This window comes from Syngnathoides biaculeatus, chromosome 2 (genome assembly GCF_019802595.1).
Source record: "Syngnathoides biaculeatus isolate LvHL_M chromosome 2, ASM1980259v1, whole genome shotgun sequence".
NCBI lineage: Eukaryota > Metazoa > Chordata > Actinopteri > Syngnathiformes > Syngnathidae > Syngnathoides > Syngnathoides biaculeatus.
Genome location: NC_084641.1, coordinates 24,708,094 through 24,723,380, shown reverse-complemented (window position 1 = coordinate 24,723,380; position 15,287 = coordinate 24,708,094). Strand labels below are relative to the sequence as shown.

Here is a 15,287-nt window from a genome sequence, read left to right as displayed (position 1 = left end):
GTTCGAGGCCTCAAACACACACAAAACCCCCAAACAAATAAACACATTCTCTCATATCCTGAGCAACGCGGCATGCACTCGCACAGTTCTCGCCTCTTTTGACAAATATTGAGTTGGCACAGACAGATACTCACTATCCACAACAACTGCTGCTGTCTCTGTCAGCTTTCGGGTGGGTGGTGACCAGCTTTGACTGTCACTGGGGGAGCAAGCACCGCCGGCTGTGGGAGTATTTGTGTGTCTGTTGCTGTCTGCGAGTGTGAAAGCAAAGGGCCAGGGGGGCTGTTTGCGGGGAGAGCGCTGAGTTTGGGGAGAAGGGGAGTGCTGGTAGTACACGTCTATAAAATTCACGGGGGCGGTACGTGAAAACGATATCAAAACACATCTCCATATCGCAATCATCACCAAAGAGTTGGAGATGAAAACGCAACTGCAGATGCGTGTGTGTGTGTGTGTGTGTGTGTGTGTGTGTTAATGCGCTACGTTCGTGCTTATATGTGCTTAACACAAAAAGAAATGCATCAGTTTAATTAGCTGTGAGGTGTATTTTTAGCCCACATGTGGGAGTAATGTGTTGGAATGAAATGAGTAAGTTGGGTAGTTTCAGTCCCACCACAGTGCACTCAGGTAATGACTAATTAGCGATGGTTTTCGGAGTTTTAGTGCGGCGTGTTCTCTGACCTTTTTAGATATGGAAACATCTGATGGTGGCATCCGATAGGCTGCCTATCTTCACGTACATTTACGACATACAAAGTTGGGTAGGAGCGTGTTACATTTACTCCGTTATGTTTCTGTCACTTTACAGGATAAAGTCTGAGTTGTTTTAATGCGACATACTTTTTACTTTTACTTGAGTTTTTTTTTTTGTGTGTGCAGAAGGATCATTTTACTCCGTTACGTTGATCTATGTTCCACATGCTAATTTTAATTTTACACGTCTTTCATTACTGGTGCAATCTATTTGTGTGTTTGTTTGACTTACACCTTGGGAATTTGCTCCAGATCTGCAACATCACCAGCCGTGATATTTGACTCCGTTTCACCAATCAAATGGAGTCAGGCAGTCATATGACAGCACAGAAATCCTCCGGGGCAGCAGAAGCAAAAGTTTTCAAAGTGACTCATTTACATGAAGCGTAGCACAGGAGAAACAACGGAGGAAACAACTGCATGCGACAGTTGTGTCTGGAGAGAGACAACATTTGACATCCAATATGTGTACCGCACAGAAAAAGAACCTCTAACTGTACATTGTGTGTGCTGTCATTTGTGTTTGGCTCAAAATGTCCAAATTTCAGTCTAGTAGAAGTCCACTTCAAGCTGTTTCACGAGTGCCAACATATTAAATTTAAAACCGTGTTTGACTTTTATTTAGCTTTACAAAGATTTGACGTCTTATTGTTTTAGTTTGAGCAAAGTTGTCGGTCAATATCAGCGTTTTTTACAATCCTATTTTGCCCATTTGAGCTAGACACTATGATTTAAAACAAATAAATCAGAAATTACTCAGCGCTTAATACTTGAGTAATTTTTGGTCACTGACTACTATTTCTTAACCGTTAACTGTTTGGTGGACTACTTTTTACTTCTACTTGAGTCAAATTATCATGAAGTAACAGTACTTTTAGTGCAGTGCAATTCTTGGCTACTCAGCCTGCGTCTTCCTCTCTCACTTTGTAGGTGAATGTCTTCAAGCCTGAAGAATCCACAGTGATCCACCAGTGATGCTGTGCCACAGCCTTCCCCTCTGTCCGTGCCCCTCATTCTCCCGCGAGGCCCATGTGACCTAGCCTACGCCCACACAAGGGGGCACCCACTGCCGCTGGAGCCCACCCATGAATCCCAGCCCCGACCGCGGCAAAGAGTGCCTCCCTCCTAAGAAGAGGGAGTCTCGGCAAGGGTCGTCAGAACACTACCTTCCCCCGCCGGATGAGTTCAAGCCCCCTGTGCCCTTTCGGATAAGATCCAACGTAGGGCGAGGGGAGAGCAGCAGGGAGGTCGGGGAAAGGCAGCGAGCTCTAACCACCCCAAACCCGCATCTCCTCCAAACCCCTCCGCCGCTACCTGCTCCAGCACCTCTGCACCTGCCCTGGTCCCTGAGCTACACTTCCTCCGTGTCCCTTCCAGTCTTTCAAGGACATGTTGTGGAAAGGAGGGGCTCTGGCTCTGCTGCCTGGAGAGATGATCCCCTCTCGACACAGATGCCTCACCACTCCGGGTGGCTTCGAGGTGATGGGTCCCTGTCCTCCTCCTCATCCTCCCCTTGCTCTTTTAAGACTCCCTTCCCAGCTGATTCAAGAGAGATGTGGTCTTATATTAACAGCGGTCGACGAGATTACAGCTCCTCTCTCTTCTCCTCATCCTACTTGTTTGGCCATAGCTCTCTCTACCCTCAAGAGCCAAGTTTAGTTGAAGCCAGAAACAGATACCTGGCCAAGAGGGGCTCCAATGGGCTGGATGGGTCAGGCAGCAGGACTGCCTCTACTTCCAGACCTTTGCTCACAGGAGATTACGGCTCGGATAGTATTAGAACGAGAGCGGAAACAAGTCCACAGAGCTCCCATAGTAATGGTGGTCGGAGACAGCAGGAAAATCTGACACCTCATGTTCAATCCGGGGCCCCATTTTTTTCAGACTCTCAAGCTCAGGAGGGCCACGAGCCACATTCCTCGCTGCAGGATAGACATCGGCAAAGAATACCCGCAAGCCCCCATCTTCTGGGACAAGACCCCAGGGCGGGTAGAGAGGGATTACTGGACACAGCGGGGGCCCCATCGGCCGAAGGTCACATCTACTACTCTTTGGGATCTGTCTGCCAGCCGAGCCCTCAGGCCTCCCAGTCCTGCTCAGTCCACAGTCCCTCAGGAATACCACTGTATAACTTGCAGGTAGAGCCAGGCCCAAAGAAGTACAATCCAAGGACCTCCCCAAACTCACCACAGGGTTTATTGAATAGCCATGACCGGTCCCAAAAAGACCACGACAGAGACCAAGAGAAAGACAGAGAAAAGACTGTACACAGGGACAGGGAGCGGGGTAAAGACAAAGAGAAGCACCTGAAACATAGCAGGGATCCCGTTCACACCTCACCCCATACCCTTCACCCGTCTCCCCCCGCGCTCCTACCTCACTTCACCAAGGGGTCGCTCATTGAGCTGGCCGGCGGGCAGTTGAAACAGGTGGAGGAGCTGCAGACAGAGGACTTCTTGAGGAGCGCAGATACGTCCCCAGAGTTCCATCTGAGCACCTGCACGGTGTTGCTGATTTCGCCCAGCAGTACGCTGGGCGTCAGCCATCTGCAGGTCCACCTCAATGACCGCAACACTCAGGTAAGCAATCTCATTAAAAATAATCAAATTAGGTCGGCACTGTAAGTCTCCTCTCAATCAAGCTTCTCCTCCACGCTGTACTAACAATTGCCAGCTCTATTTTCACTTGAGTATCTGATCCATTTTGCTTTGACGAAGGAGTTACTGAAGGTCTTGGTGGAGTATCCGTTCTTCGTCCAGGACCAAGGCTGGTCTTCTTGTTGCCCTCGCAGAACAACACAACTCTATGGCCTTCCCTGCCGCCAGCTTACAGAAGGGGATGTCTGCCTCGCTCTCACCCCCACGCCCAAGCAACTCCACCGGACACATGTGCGTTATTCCTCCAGGGTTCAACGGACGCAAAACCTTTCCAGGCCTGTGGGGGGGGGGTCGAGCGGCTCACACAGAGAGAAGATGCCTCCACCTCCTCCGCCTCCTCCTCCTCCCCCTCTCTACCAACACCCGCCTCCTACCGGGCCTCCGCATACTCCGGCTGCAAAACCTCAGACTCGGGAGCTCGGGCGCCCCCGGAAACGGCGCTGGTCGGCCCCTGACGTCCTTCCCTCAACAGGAACTGATGAAAGCCTCCTGGATTTACCTCAAGGCTCCAAGCTGATGAAGTGGTAGTAGAAACTTGCACATGCACATGTTCACCAACAGTAAGCAAGACGTATAAGCGCCGTGTCTCTGTTGCTCCCGCTCGAGTTTCAGGTATGGGTTTAAAAAAACGAACAAAAAAAAAAGAGAACAATCAAAAATTACGGGTGTTCACACTGCTGCCCTAAGGCTTAAAACATGTCTACTTGTTGCACCTCTCCCTCTCCCTCTTTGGTTTTCCTTTCCTTTCCTTAGCAGTGAAAGGAGCAGCCCCTGAAAGTTGCCCGCGTGGCTTCTTGCAGACACACTGAAGACATTCGTGAGACAATCAAGTACTCGTCTGTGAGCATTCTGTTTATGTAACAGTCGCCCCATTCACACACGTACCTGCTGCGTGTCCCGCAGGGTATCGATTTTAATCAGTATTATGAAAGTAAGCGCTATTCATACAATGCAAATATCTTCTATGTGTACAGTGAGTATGCTAAACAGATTTTAATCCAATTTTGTCCGGATATGTTGTGTTTCGACTTATTTTCTTGCTTCTCAGCCGTCGTGTCACGTGTCGGTCCGGGGGCAGGCGAGACGAATGTATGAGCGCAAGCGACTCTTTGCCTTCTTCGAATCTCATCACCTTCAACGAGTTGTTTGTCGAGGCATTACTCTCCAATATGTTCTTAAGGTTATCTCTCAGAAGAGGAGAGACGAGAGAACACTAATGAAAACTGCGTATGAGACAATCATGCCCACACGGACAGATGTGTACCTTAGCCTACACACTGATTTCCATTAAAAGCCGAATGGCGGAAAGACTGCAGTAAGTCAGAAGAGTAATGGTGCTAATAACACGTTGGAACATGATGCTTTGTGGATATGCTCGACCCGTTTACTGTACACTTGTGTTTCCATTTCATTGTTACGTACTGTATACAGTATGTCTGAAAGCAGGGAAAATGATGAAAGTATTTTAAACTCTGATACGGGTATCTGCTCTGATTCAGCACAGTCTTTCACTTTAGTTTTTTTTTTTTGTGAGAAAACCATCCCTGTAAATTATTCCTTCTCAATGTCATAGCTACAAATGTATATTTTTTAAAATTGTGAATCTGTTCTATGATGTACGCTAGAAATAAATGGAAAAACGGCTTCGTAGATATAATTATCACTTGTGATTTATTCATAGTACTCGTTCAAAGTTAGACAAAATACAGCATGTGGTCTGACTGAAAGCCAAAACAAAAACTACGTAGTACCGAAGACTCCCATAGTCAAACACAATTTGTTGACCTCTAATTTTACAGATTTAGAATTGTTTTGGTATGTTCATAAGAAAAAAAAATTAACATTCACTTTAAAGGTCAAGCGTCATCACTATAAACATTCTAAAATAGATACATTATTCACTTCAATGTCCATATGAAAAAACTAAATATGAGCGGAGAGCGCGTCATCCATGCGCAATGTTGCGGAAGTGTCATTCGACATCCAAGTGGTCGCCATATTGGCTGCATCTCCTGCCCGTGATGTCACCCTGGACATTCGCCATTGAAAACACGCTGTGGCCGCTATTATGGGACACGCCCCTTCAGACACGAAAGCTCTTTTCGAAGAAGAGAACATCTCACCACCGAGTGAAGTGTCCGGGGCAATATTACCCTATTGTTTCGAGCCATGTTTAGATGATATGCGGATCACTTCTAACTAACAACAGACTCCCCGACAGTATGACAGTGTGTAGCGTACTGAGCCACGAGCAATGACAACGCCGTGGCCTGGGTGTGACAAGCCGATCACGGCTTCAGCCGGGGTGGCACCGAGGTGGCTCATCGCGGCGCCGAGTTGAACTGCTTTACGGTGTTGTCGTCGCTTGCGCCTGAGTGCGCAGTGTTGTTCATCGCGGACGCCGGCAATGGCACACTCAGCCGCATGCCAACGTCACTTCCTGCTTCTTGTCGAAAACAAATCCCGAGAGAGGATTTTCATGGCGGGAGTTCCAATAAGCCATTTTGTGGTAGAAAAAAAAAAAAAAAAGCATGGGTCCATGTCAGCTGTCATTTTTGTCATTCATAAAATCACATCATTTCATGACACTTGACCTTCAAAGACACATGCTTACAAATAGCCACACAGTGGATTTGTTTGGAAGGCTAGTCACCTCATAGCACTGAATTAATTTCACTATTCCACACACATTTTGATTTTGAAGTGACAAATTTACAATGTGTAGTTCAATTTAGCATCTGTGACTGCATTTGAATTAAAAATTATAAAAAAGGCCAACGGGTTCAACACACCATTTTCGACATGCATTCTATATCTTCTGTACTGCTTATCCTCGCAAGGGTCACCGGTGTGCTGGTGCCTGTCCCACTTCACTGCTGGCATGAGGGAGGGTAACATCCTGAACTGGCTGCCAGCCAATTGCAGGGCACACGGAGACAAACAACCAGTCACACTCGTATTCATTCCTATGGGCAATTTACAGTTTTCAATCAATCTATCGTGCACGTTCATAGGATGTTGGAAGAAACCAGAGCACCCGGAGAAAAGTCACACAGGCACGGAGAGAACATGTAAACTCCCCACAGCCGAGGTCGGGTTTGAATCCCGGTCCTCAGAACTGTGAGCCAGATATGCTCACCAGTCATCCCCACTGTGCTGCCAATTTTCAACATTTTGGTTGCATTTCCAATTGTTTGACCTACGACTTGAAAGACTTCACGCCAAAGTTAAAATACACGGAAAGCAAAATCATAATGAAACATGAATTTCCCTTGCGAAATTCTGCAATGTTTCCACTTTATCTGTGATGAAAGTGAAAAGAGAACTAAACCTTTGAGTGGGTTATGTTCTCCCCCCCTGCAGGACAACTGACTTTTTGAAATTCCTTCCCTTGATCTGTCACAGGACCGGCATTCTTTTCCTTCATCTCGTCCAGGTTCAACTTTTGCAGCTGATCCACTGCGAACATGGGCAGCACCTAAACAGTGCAGAAGGTTAGCGTTTTACACAATCAGGGATGCAGCGAACTCTACTGGTGTATCTTGGTATTACAACTGATTTTAAGTACGTCTGGATTCAAGCCTGCGTTCCTAAAAAATCAAGTTTGCAAATGGTACAAATTAACTGAAATAATAAATCCATCCATCCATTTTCTTAGTCGCTTATCCTTATGAGGGTCGCAGGGAGTGCCGGAGCCTATCCCGTCTGTCAACGGGCAGGAGGCGGGGTACACCCTGAACTGGTTGCCAGCCAATCGCAGGGCACATAGAGACAGTCGCACTCACAATCACACCAAGGAGCAATTTAGAGTCCAATTAATGTTGCATGTTTTTCGGATGGGGGCGGGAACTGGAGTGCCCGGAGAAAACGTACGCAGGCACGGGGGAGAACCTGCAAAGTCCACACAGGCGGGTCCGGGATTGAACACGGGACCTCAGAACTGTGAGTCCAACGCTTTCCATCTTATCCACCGTGCCGCCAAAATTAAACTAGACAGGCAAAACTAAAATGATTTCTCAAGTTAAGCAACCTACCTGTACCATGATGAGCTTCTGGCTTTTAGGGGTGTTTGGGTCTGGGTACTCCTCTCCAAAGCAGAGTTCAATTCTATAATTGGGTGTTGTTCCCTTTCCTTGTAAACAGCTCTGAAGATCTGTAGACATATTTGGGGAGTCTATGTTTTATCATATGCCATGATCTAACCATTTATATTATATAGTTTATAAGCATGTAGGACAATCTGTCTTTCCATTACTTTTTTTTTTTTTAATCTAAAGTGGTTTATCAATGAATCCAACTTATTCAATAGAATACTAGCAGGAGAGAAGATGCCAGAAGAATGGAGGAAATGTGTGCTAGTCCCCATTTTTAAGAACACAGGAGATGTTCAGAGCTGTGGAAACTATAGAGGAATAAAGATGATGAGCCACATAATGAAAGCGAAAGAGTAGTGGAGGGTAGATTCAGGACAGAAGTATCTGCGAGCAACAGTATGGTTTCATGCCTAGAAAGAGTACCTTGGTTGCATTATTTGCCCTGAGGATGCCCCTAGAAAAGTACAGAGAACGACAGAAGGAGCTACATTGTGTTTTTGTGGACCTAGACAAAGCCTACAGAGTACCAGGAGAGGAACTTCGGTACTGCATGTGCAAGTCTGGTGTGGCGGAGAAATATGTTAGAATAGTACAGGACATTCATAAGGGCAGCAGAACAGCGGTGAGGTGTGCCGTAGGTGTGACAGAAGAATTTAAGGTGGAGGTGGGACTGGGATCTGCGCTGAGCCCCTTCCTGTTTGTGGGAGTAATGAATAAGATGACAGATGAGGTTAGACTGGATTCCCCTTGGATTATGACGTTCGCAAATGGTATTGTGATCTGCAGTGAAAGCAGGGAGCAGGCGGAGGAACAATAAGAAAGATGGAGGCACACACTGGAAAGGAGAGGAATGAACATTAGCCGAATTCAAACAGAATATATGTGCTTGAATGAGAAGGGTGGAGGAGTAAGAGTGAAGCTCCAGGGAGAAGAGATGGCGAGGCTGGACGACTTCAAATACTTGGGGTCAACAATACAGAGCAATGGTGAGTGTGGTAAGGAAGTGATGAAATGGGTCCGAGCGGGACGGAACAGCTGGCGGAAGGTTTCTGGTGTCCTATGTGACAGAAGAGTCTTAGCTCGGATGTACGGATTAGAGACTGTGGCACTGTAGAAACAACAGGAAGCAGAATTGGAGGTGGCAGAAATTAAGATTTTGAGGTTCTCTCTAGGAGTGAGCAGGTTGGATAGGATTAGAAATGAGCTCATTAGTGGGACAGCCAAAGTAGGATGTTTTGGAGACAAGTTTAGAGAAACCAGACTTCGATGGTTTGGACATGTCCAGGGGCGAGAGACTGAGTATGTTGGTAGAAGGGCGCTGAGGATGGAGCTGTCAGGCAAAAGAGCGAGAGGAAGACCAAAGAAAAGGTTGATGGATGTCGTGAGGGAAGACATGAGGACAGTGGGTGATAGAGAGGAAGATGCTCGAGATAGGCTTAGATGGAAAAAGATGACACTGTGTGGCCAAGCCGAAAGGAAAAGATGAAGAAGAAGACTGTGCTGCCAAATTAACACATAGTCGGAAATGATTTATTGGGGGTCCCCCTAAATGGCCCTGGAAACGCCACTGAAGTGACGTTTGAAGTGGGAAACCAAGTTCATTTACCATTGAGAAATGTTGATGTATTGAGCAATTTGACGGTCTTCCCCCGCTCCAATTTGTTTGGTCTGTCAGTGTGCGGGGCCATGGGCCCACTCCAGTACACTCTGCCCTGGCAGAACCGCTTGATGAAAAGCCCGTCGGGGGCGACCCATAAGAGTACACCCTTTTCCAGATGGCAGAGAAGTCGGTTTATAGTTTCCGCTACGCATGAGGGCATGTGCATGCCGTTTGGGGAAGGGAAAGAGAGCTGTTGCGTGGTGCAGGGCCCGTATATACGCTCACTTCCGAAAGGGATACCACCCTGCAGGATGAAGCACCCCTCTGGACTCTTAGTGGTACAGTTCACCACCCGTTGGCCTTTGTACAACATTTCCACCTGCATTCGAAAATCTGTGAACACCACATGCAAATCAGAAAGTTATTCAGTAACATGTGCACTTTGTTCCTCCCACCCCCCAGCTTGTCTTACCTTTTATAGTCTGGAAAGAGGTGCAGAACCTTGATAATGCAAAATGCTGAGAGGGACTTGTTTTCCCAGTCACCTCAGAATCCATACGTTCCATCTCCAAATCATCTAGGGTAGAGTGGAAAAAAGATTATCCACACCAATTATCCTGTGGTGTGGGGTGTCCTAAGAGTGATTTTCCACCCTAATCAACCTGAAAAATGGTCAAAGCTGACAATCTTAATTATTAAACCTGGTCAATATTGATACCTTTTTGTGGTTTTGTATGGCCAGTTGTAGTTTTAACAGTGAAACTCTTATTTGGTTCTTTTTGTTCTTCTTTTTGTTCTTCTTCTGGTTCTTCTTCGCAAGCATGAATTGATTCCTTCTTGACAACAACAAAAACAACAACAACAAACAGGTTCAAACAGTTAAGTCAGTTAAAATCTCTTCAGCGGAGGAATTTTTGCGACTGAAAATTTTCCCTGCGAGAACTGTTGCTGCCATATCATTGCACATCAATCCCAATGAATATGCTTCTTCCTTCGACATTGAAAAAAATTTTTTTCTGATCAAACACAGGAATCAATGCCATTTTTGTACCATGGTTGTTGTTTTTTTTTTTTTTTTTTTTCACAAAGACTAACCTGCCCTTCTTTGAAACCAGTCCTCCTTGGTGATGCCTTAACTTGGTTTATCATGTGCGTCTTTATCTGTGGAGACTCTGTAAATCAATCAAAACAATCACAATGAGCCCTTTATATATAGCAATCCAAATATCCATCCAGTCATCTTCTTCCGCTTATCCGAGGTCAGGTCGAAGGAAGCAGTAGCTTTAGCAGGGAAGTCAAGACTTCCCTTTCCCAGGATCCTTCCTCCAGCTCTTCCGGGGGGATCCCGAGGTGTTCCCAGGCCAGCCGAAAGACGTAGTCTCTCCAGCATTTCCTGGGTTGTCCCCGGGGTCTCCTCTGGTGGGATGTGAAATACCTCACTAGGGAGGCCTCCAGGAGGGACCCTTATCCGATGTCCTAGCCACCTCCTCCATTGGGAAGGAGCAGCGGTTCGACTCTGAGTCGATCCCGGACGACTGAGCTTCTCACCCTATCTCAAAGCGAGAGCCCCGGACACCCTGCGGAGGAAACTCATTTCGGCCGCTTGTATCTTGTTCGTTCAGTCATGACCCAAAGCTTGCAACAATAGGTGAAGGTACGAACACAGATCGACCGGGAAATTGAAAGCTTCGCCTTTCGGCTGACAGACTTCCTCGTCAGAATGGACAGATATAAAGTCTGCATGACTGCAGACGCTACACCAATTGCTTTTGTCCATCAGCTGTTCCATTTTTCTCTGACCTAATATTCATGAAGTCAAGTTGCAGCTAAATATTCAATATAGCATTGTTAAAAAAGTTATTTGGGAGAGTTTCTTCTGGTCAAATGGTTTATATGTGCACATTTTAACTTTACTCCAACTCGCCCCGTGGGTGGCCCGGCCACCACGCACACGGCTTTGAACCCCACGTCCAGGCCTGTCTGATCCCTCACCAAGGACCTCTTTACCATGCATGACATTGCCAGGGGGATAAAGGCCCAGACAAATTAGCTCAGAGGATCATTGGGACACACAAAGCCCTCCACAATGATAAGGTGATGTCATGAGCAAGACTTGGCCACTGCCAAGAGGGCCCTGACCACGCCACTGCTCTGGGCGGTGACACCTGTCTCCACTCACAGCTGTTTCACATTGGGACTGTAATGAGACGGGCATTTAAGTTTGAGGTTTTTGTCACTGCCTTGCGTTAATGAGTTGCATTCACGTCCTGTGGGACTCTCCGCTCCTACGCGTAAATTAGAGTAATCCTAGTCACAGCGATTCTGTGCCCTTTTGTTCGTTCCTGTCCTATTGAGTTGTTAGTTTGCCCCAGAGTCATCGGACCTTGCTGCATGTCTTTTGGATCCCACCTAGCCTATCGTTTCTGTACCTCTGCCTTGTCAGACTGGTACACCGTGTATGACCCAGTTTCCAGAATAGACTTCTTCTTTCGGCTTGTCCCTTTCGAGGTCGCCACAGCGTGTCATCTCAGATGAACGCACATATATGTTTGGCACAATTTCTACGCCGGATGCCCTTCCTGACGCAACCCTTCTCAGGGAGTGGAGGCCCCAGTGGGATACGAACCCACAACCCCTGGTTTACCAAACTAGTGCTCTAACCACTGAGCTACGGGGGCTCTTCAGACTATATTGAACATTATGCCTCTGCCTCGAAGTCCTGCATTTGGGTCTGCCCCCGTACCGGAGGTTCGTGACGGCTGATGGCTTAAGGAGGGATGCTCAGATATAATTTCAAATATTGGAAATCTAAATATTCTTCTTACCAATGTGGGAGGCCCTTGTAATGATTCGCCGGATGCGATAAACTTTATAAGGCTCAGAGATGTCCAGTTGGCTGCGTTCAGGGACCACTTCGAAGTCTGTGCTCTTGTTCAGTGCGCACCGCAAACGGGTCTTCCACACCGTGGGGGTGTCCTTTTCCTGCCCTTCCCTGTATTTGCCCTTGTGCAAGGTCCAGGCCTGAATCATCAGGTACACGTGTGGAAAAAATAAATTTGGATGTTATTGAGTTCCAATTTGAATCAATATGAAAATGTACAAACACATTTTACAATGAGAAACAGGGGCAATTGGTCCCTCAATAATTCAAACGAGTGCCATTTTCAGTAGATGTCAAGGACATCCATCCTTCGATTTTCTGAGCTGGTTATCCTCACAAGTGTCACGGGAGTGCTGGAGCCTACCCAGATATCTATGGGCAGCAGGCTACCAGCAATCACGGGTCTCATAGAGACAAACAACCATTTGCACTCACAATCATACCTTAAGGGAAATTTATAGTCGCCAATCAATGTATGTGTTTGGGATGTGGGAGGAAACCGGAGTCCCCGGAGGAAACCCACGCAGGCACGGGGACAACATGAGACCTCCACACAGGTGGGGCCCGGATTTGAACCCTGCTCCTCAGAACTGTGAGGCCAACGTGCTAACCAGTTGCCGCCCTGTCAAGGCCAGTGTTTTTTATTTTATTCTTCAAGTATCTAAATGTTAATAGTATTGTTTGGAATTGCCATAGCAAAACTGTTAAATCAGGTATCCTTTCAGACAATTTCAGGCATATTTTTGATTTATGTTATCAGGGTTCCATAAACTCAAAGTACTTCAATCAATGCTAAATATACACGACATGTTCCAACTGCCATCTTGTGGAATCTCTAGGCAATTCCAAACATTTTATTATTCGGGACATTAATTACTCAGACATTTGTGCTATTTGTAGCAGCTCTTCATCCTTTACGTCCACTGTACTTGTGGCAGACTCAAATTATGTCGGGGCCTTGGTCGCCAACCAATCACCGGGCACATATGGACAGACAAACAACCATTCACACTCAATTAGATGCCTCATTGCAATCTTGTCCTTAACTAATCTAGGAGACATTTATTATTTAACTTAGTTTTTGGAACGTAAAATATGCAAATGCCACACAGAAAGACCAGAGTCTAGATTTGCACCGCCAACCTCAGAAGTAACCTCTCAGACACAACGGGCAATACCAGCCATTGTGTAACAACAACAAAAATCCTATGTTCCTTTTTATACACATTCAAGCGTTGAAATAACATCAGTATATTATTATGAGTTGTAAAATGAATACCTGAAATATATTTTTCATCAGATTTATTGTTCTGGCTCTGGATCAGCTACTAAAGCGTTGGCCTCACAGTTCTGCCTGTGTGGATTTTGCATGTTCTCCCCGTGCCTGCAGTTGGCTTGGTATGTATTTGTATTGTAAATTTTTCGTTTGTTTGTTGACATTTTCAGTGTACGTTTGCAAAAACACAAATTGTTCTTAAAAATGTTCTGATGGGAATGTAATCTGAACCTTTTAATGAGCCACATAACTTCAATGGATGACACTGATTTGACCACAGTGCGTGCGTCTGATCTTGCTCACAGTGGTCAAAGGGTGCGCTCAAGGCGTGGTTTGTGTTTGCTCAGACACGTCAAAAAATTAGAGGGAACATTGCCTAGGTGTGATTGTGAGTGCGGCTCTTTGTCTTGGTGTGCCCTGTGATTGGCTGGCGACCAGTTCAGGGTGTACCCCGCTTCCCGCCCGCTGACAGCTGGGATAGGCTCCAGTGCTCCCCGTGACCCTTGTGAGGATAAGCGGCTAAGAAAATGGATGGATTTACTGTTCTGTCAAAGTCAGTTATTCATTATTTCGTGCTGTTGGTATTTAGTATATATTCTAACATGCTTAAGAGCTATTTCTGTGATAACTATGAAACTTAAAAAGACTCATTATTAAAACAAAAGGGGGGGGGGGTGAACATCGAAGCGGACAGCATGCTAATACGTAAAAATGTGGTTAGGCCATGAGTAATAAACGTTAAAAGGTGACCTTGAATAGAGCAGCATCATCGGTCTGCTTGTAGTCCTTCTTGGCCGCGTGCTTCCATGGAATCCTGAACATGGTTTTGTCCCGGTCCTCCCAGCACAAACCCTCATAGGCGCCGCTCTCCACCTGAGCTATGAGCCACTCTTTCAAGTACGTCTTGGGCCCTTCGTCCATCTTCATGACACTCGGCGGGGGCCTCTCAAAGGTTTCCGGGTCCAGCTCGCTCCAGCGAATTTGCTACCAGAATTGCATCCCAATGGAGACTCAGATGAAAGATGATAATATTAGAAAGTCGACGCACAAAGTAAAGTGAAGTCCCCCACTGCGCGCTTGTTGCGTAACAGAAAGCGAAAGTTTAACCCCCGCTGCATACTTTCGGTTTCCCAAGTCACCAAACCGACTTGGAGCCTACGCAACAGGCACCGGTTGAGGTCACTTATCAGTAAGGCTTTTGCACATGACGTGTTTTGTTTTCAACAAGATTTCACCATTCCCCTCTCACTGAGAGATTCGCTTGCAGGATTTCCACCATCGAAAATGAAATAAATCAACATTTTTTTTTATGCCCGTGGGCGGTATAACTGAGAGTCACGCTCACTATGAAGACACAAAAGTACTACTAAAGCATTAGGTGAGTGATCATAACAGCCGAAATTGACACATATGTAATTTATGTGCATAATGCAGTCGTAAGCACGAAATGTCTTTATTTGGCCTTTAGGGGGCAGTGTGGATTTGTTTGGCTCGGCGCAATATTTTTTTTTTTTTTTTTAAAAACGTCATTTACTTGACTGGTTTTCCTGCTTCTTTCTGCTACAACCTGACGGCAGTATCTTGACAATTTTGTGTTTATTTGGCTTTTAGGTTGCCAACAGAGGTGAGGTCAGCCCCAAGTGTGAATGCTTTTTAAATCCAGGTTGAAAACGGCTTTTTTCTCAAGCTTTTCAGAATATGTCCACTTTTTGTTCATATTACTTGCAATGTATCTGCTTTTGTCTTTTTAAAAACATTTTATTTATCATTTTTATTGTTTTCATCCCGTTTTGAATGTTTTACCTCTTTGTTTCAAATTCCTTTAATCATGTAAAGCACATTGAGTTACCTTGTGTATGAAATGCGCTCTACAAATAAATTTGCTTTGCTTTGCTTTTAAATTTTATTACTCAGCAAATATGGCCTAAAAGGAGCGTTGCAACGTTAGTCTTCATTTGAACTTCAATGTCTCATAACAGGCCCTCAATGAAGTTCATATTGTGTATATAATAGCCTTATTTCTCAC

At 45.9% G+C, this 15,287-nt stretch overlaps 2 protein-coding genes across 16 annotated transcripts in view; one reads left to right on the top strand and one right to left on the bottom strand.

Moving 5' to 3' along the window:
- zmp:0000000926 (uncharacterized) overlaps positions 1–5,048 on the top strand; it is an 86,910-nt gene extending 81,862 nt beyond the window's left edge. For 9 of the 11 annotated variants that reach the window (XM_061842778.1, XM_061842770.1, XM_061842800.1 and 6 more), the window contains 2 exons: positions 1,684–3,332; positions 3,471–5,048. In XM_061842778.1, coding sequence (XP_061698762.1) covers positions 1,839–3,332; positions 3,471–3,938 — 1,962 coding nt within the window. In that variant the 5' untranslated portion in view covers positions 1,684–1,838 and the 3' untranslated portion in view covers positions 3,939–5,048. The remainder of the gene's footprint in view (positions 1–1,683; positions 3,333–3,470) is intronic. The other 2 variants (XR_009798297.1, XR_009798307.1) reach the window with 2 other exon arrangements.
- A 10-nt stretch (positions 5,049–5,058) lies between these two features.
- On the bottom strand, positions 5,059–14,390 carry irf10 (interferon regulatory factor 10). Of its 5 annotated transcripts, none has more exons than XR_009798293.1 (10): positions 14,012–14,390; positions 11,930–12,125; positions 10,200–10,276; positions 9,823–9,940; positions 9,577–9,681; positions 9,111–9,497; positions 7,445–7,563; positions 6,742–6,888; positions 6,203–6,318; positions 5,059–5,856 (listed from the first exon to the last, which is right to left on the bottom strand). XR_009798293.1 is itself a non-coding variant. In XM_061842746.1 (9 exons), exons 1-9 carry the CDS (start codon positions 14,186–14,188, stop codon positions 6,253–6,255), a joined length of 1,392 nt encoding a protein of 463 aa, XP_061698730.1. In that variant the 5' UTR covers positions 14,189–14,390; the 3' UTR covers positions 5,059–6,252. The 5 variants fall into 5 exon arrangements, 3 of the variants coding, with proteins under 3 accessions (XP_061698730.1, XP_061698732.1, XP_061698731.1); XR_009798291.1 differs by having other exon boundaries at positions 5,059–5,853; XM_061842746.1 differs by having other exon boundaries at positions 5,059–6,318.
- Positions 14,391–15,287: the final 897 nt, after the last annotated feature.

Excerpts from the sequence above, each read along its gene's own strand:
- irf10 (XM_061842746.1), bottom strand. The coding sequence starts at position 14,188 with ATGAAGATGGACGAAGGGCCCAAGACGTACTTGAAAGAGTGGCTCATA. Across the intron at positions 9,682-9,822 it reads CCATACAAAACCACAAAAAG|ATGATTTGGAGATGGAACGT; the intron begins GTATCAATATTG and ends ACTCTACCCTAG. Across the intron at positions 7,564-9,110 it reads TACATCAACATTTCTCAATG|ATCTTCAGAGCTGTTTACAA; the intron begins GTAAATGAACTT and ends ATATGTCTACAG.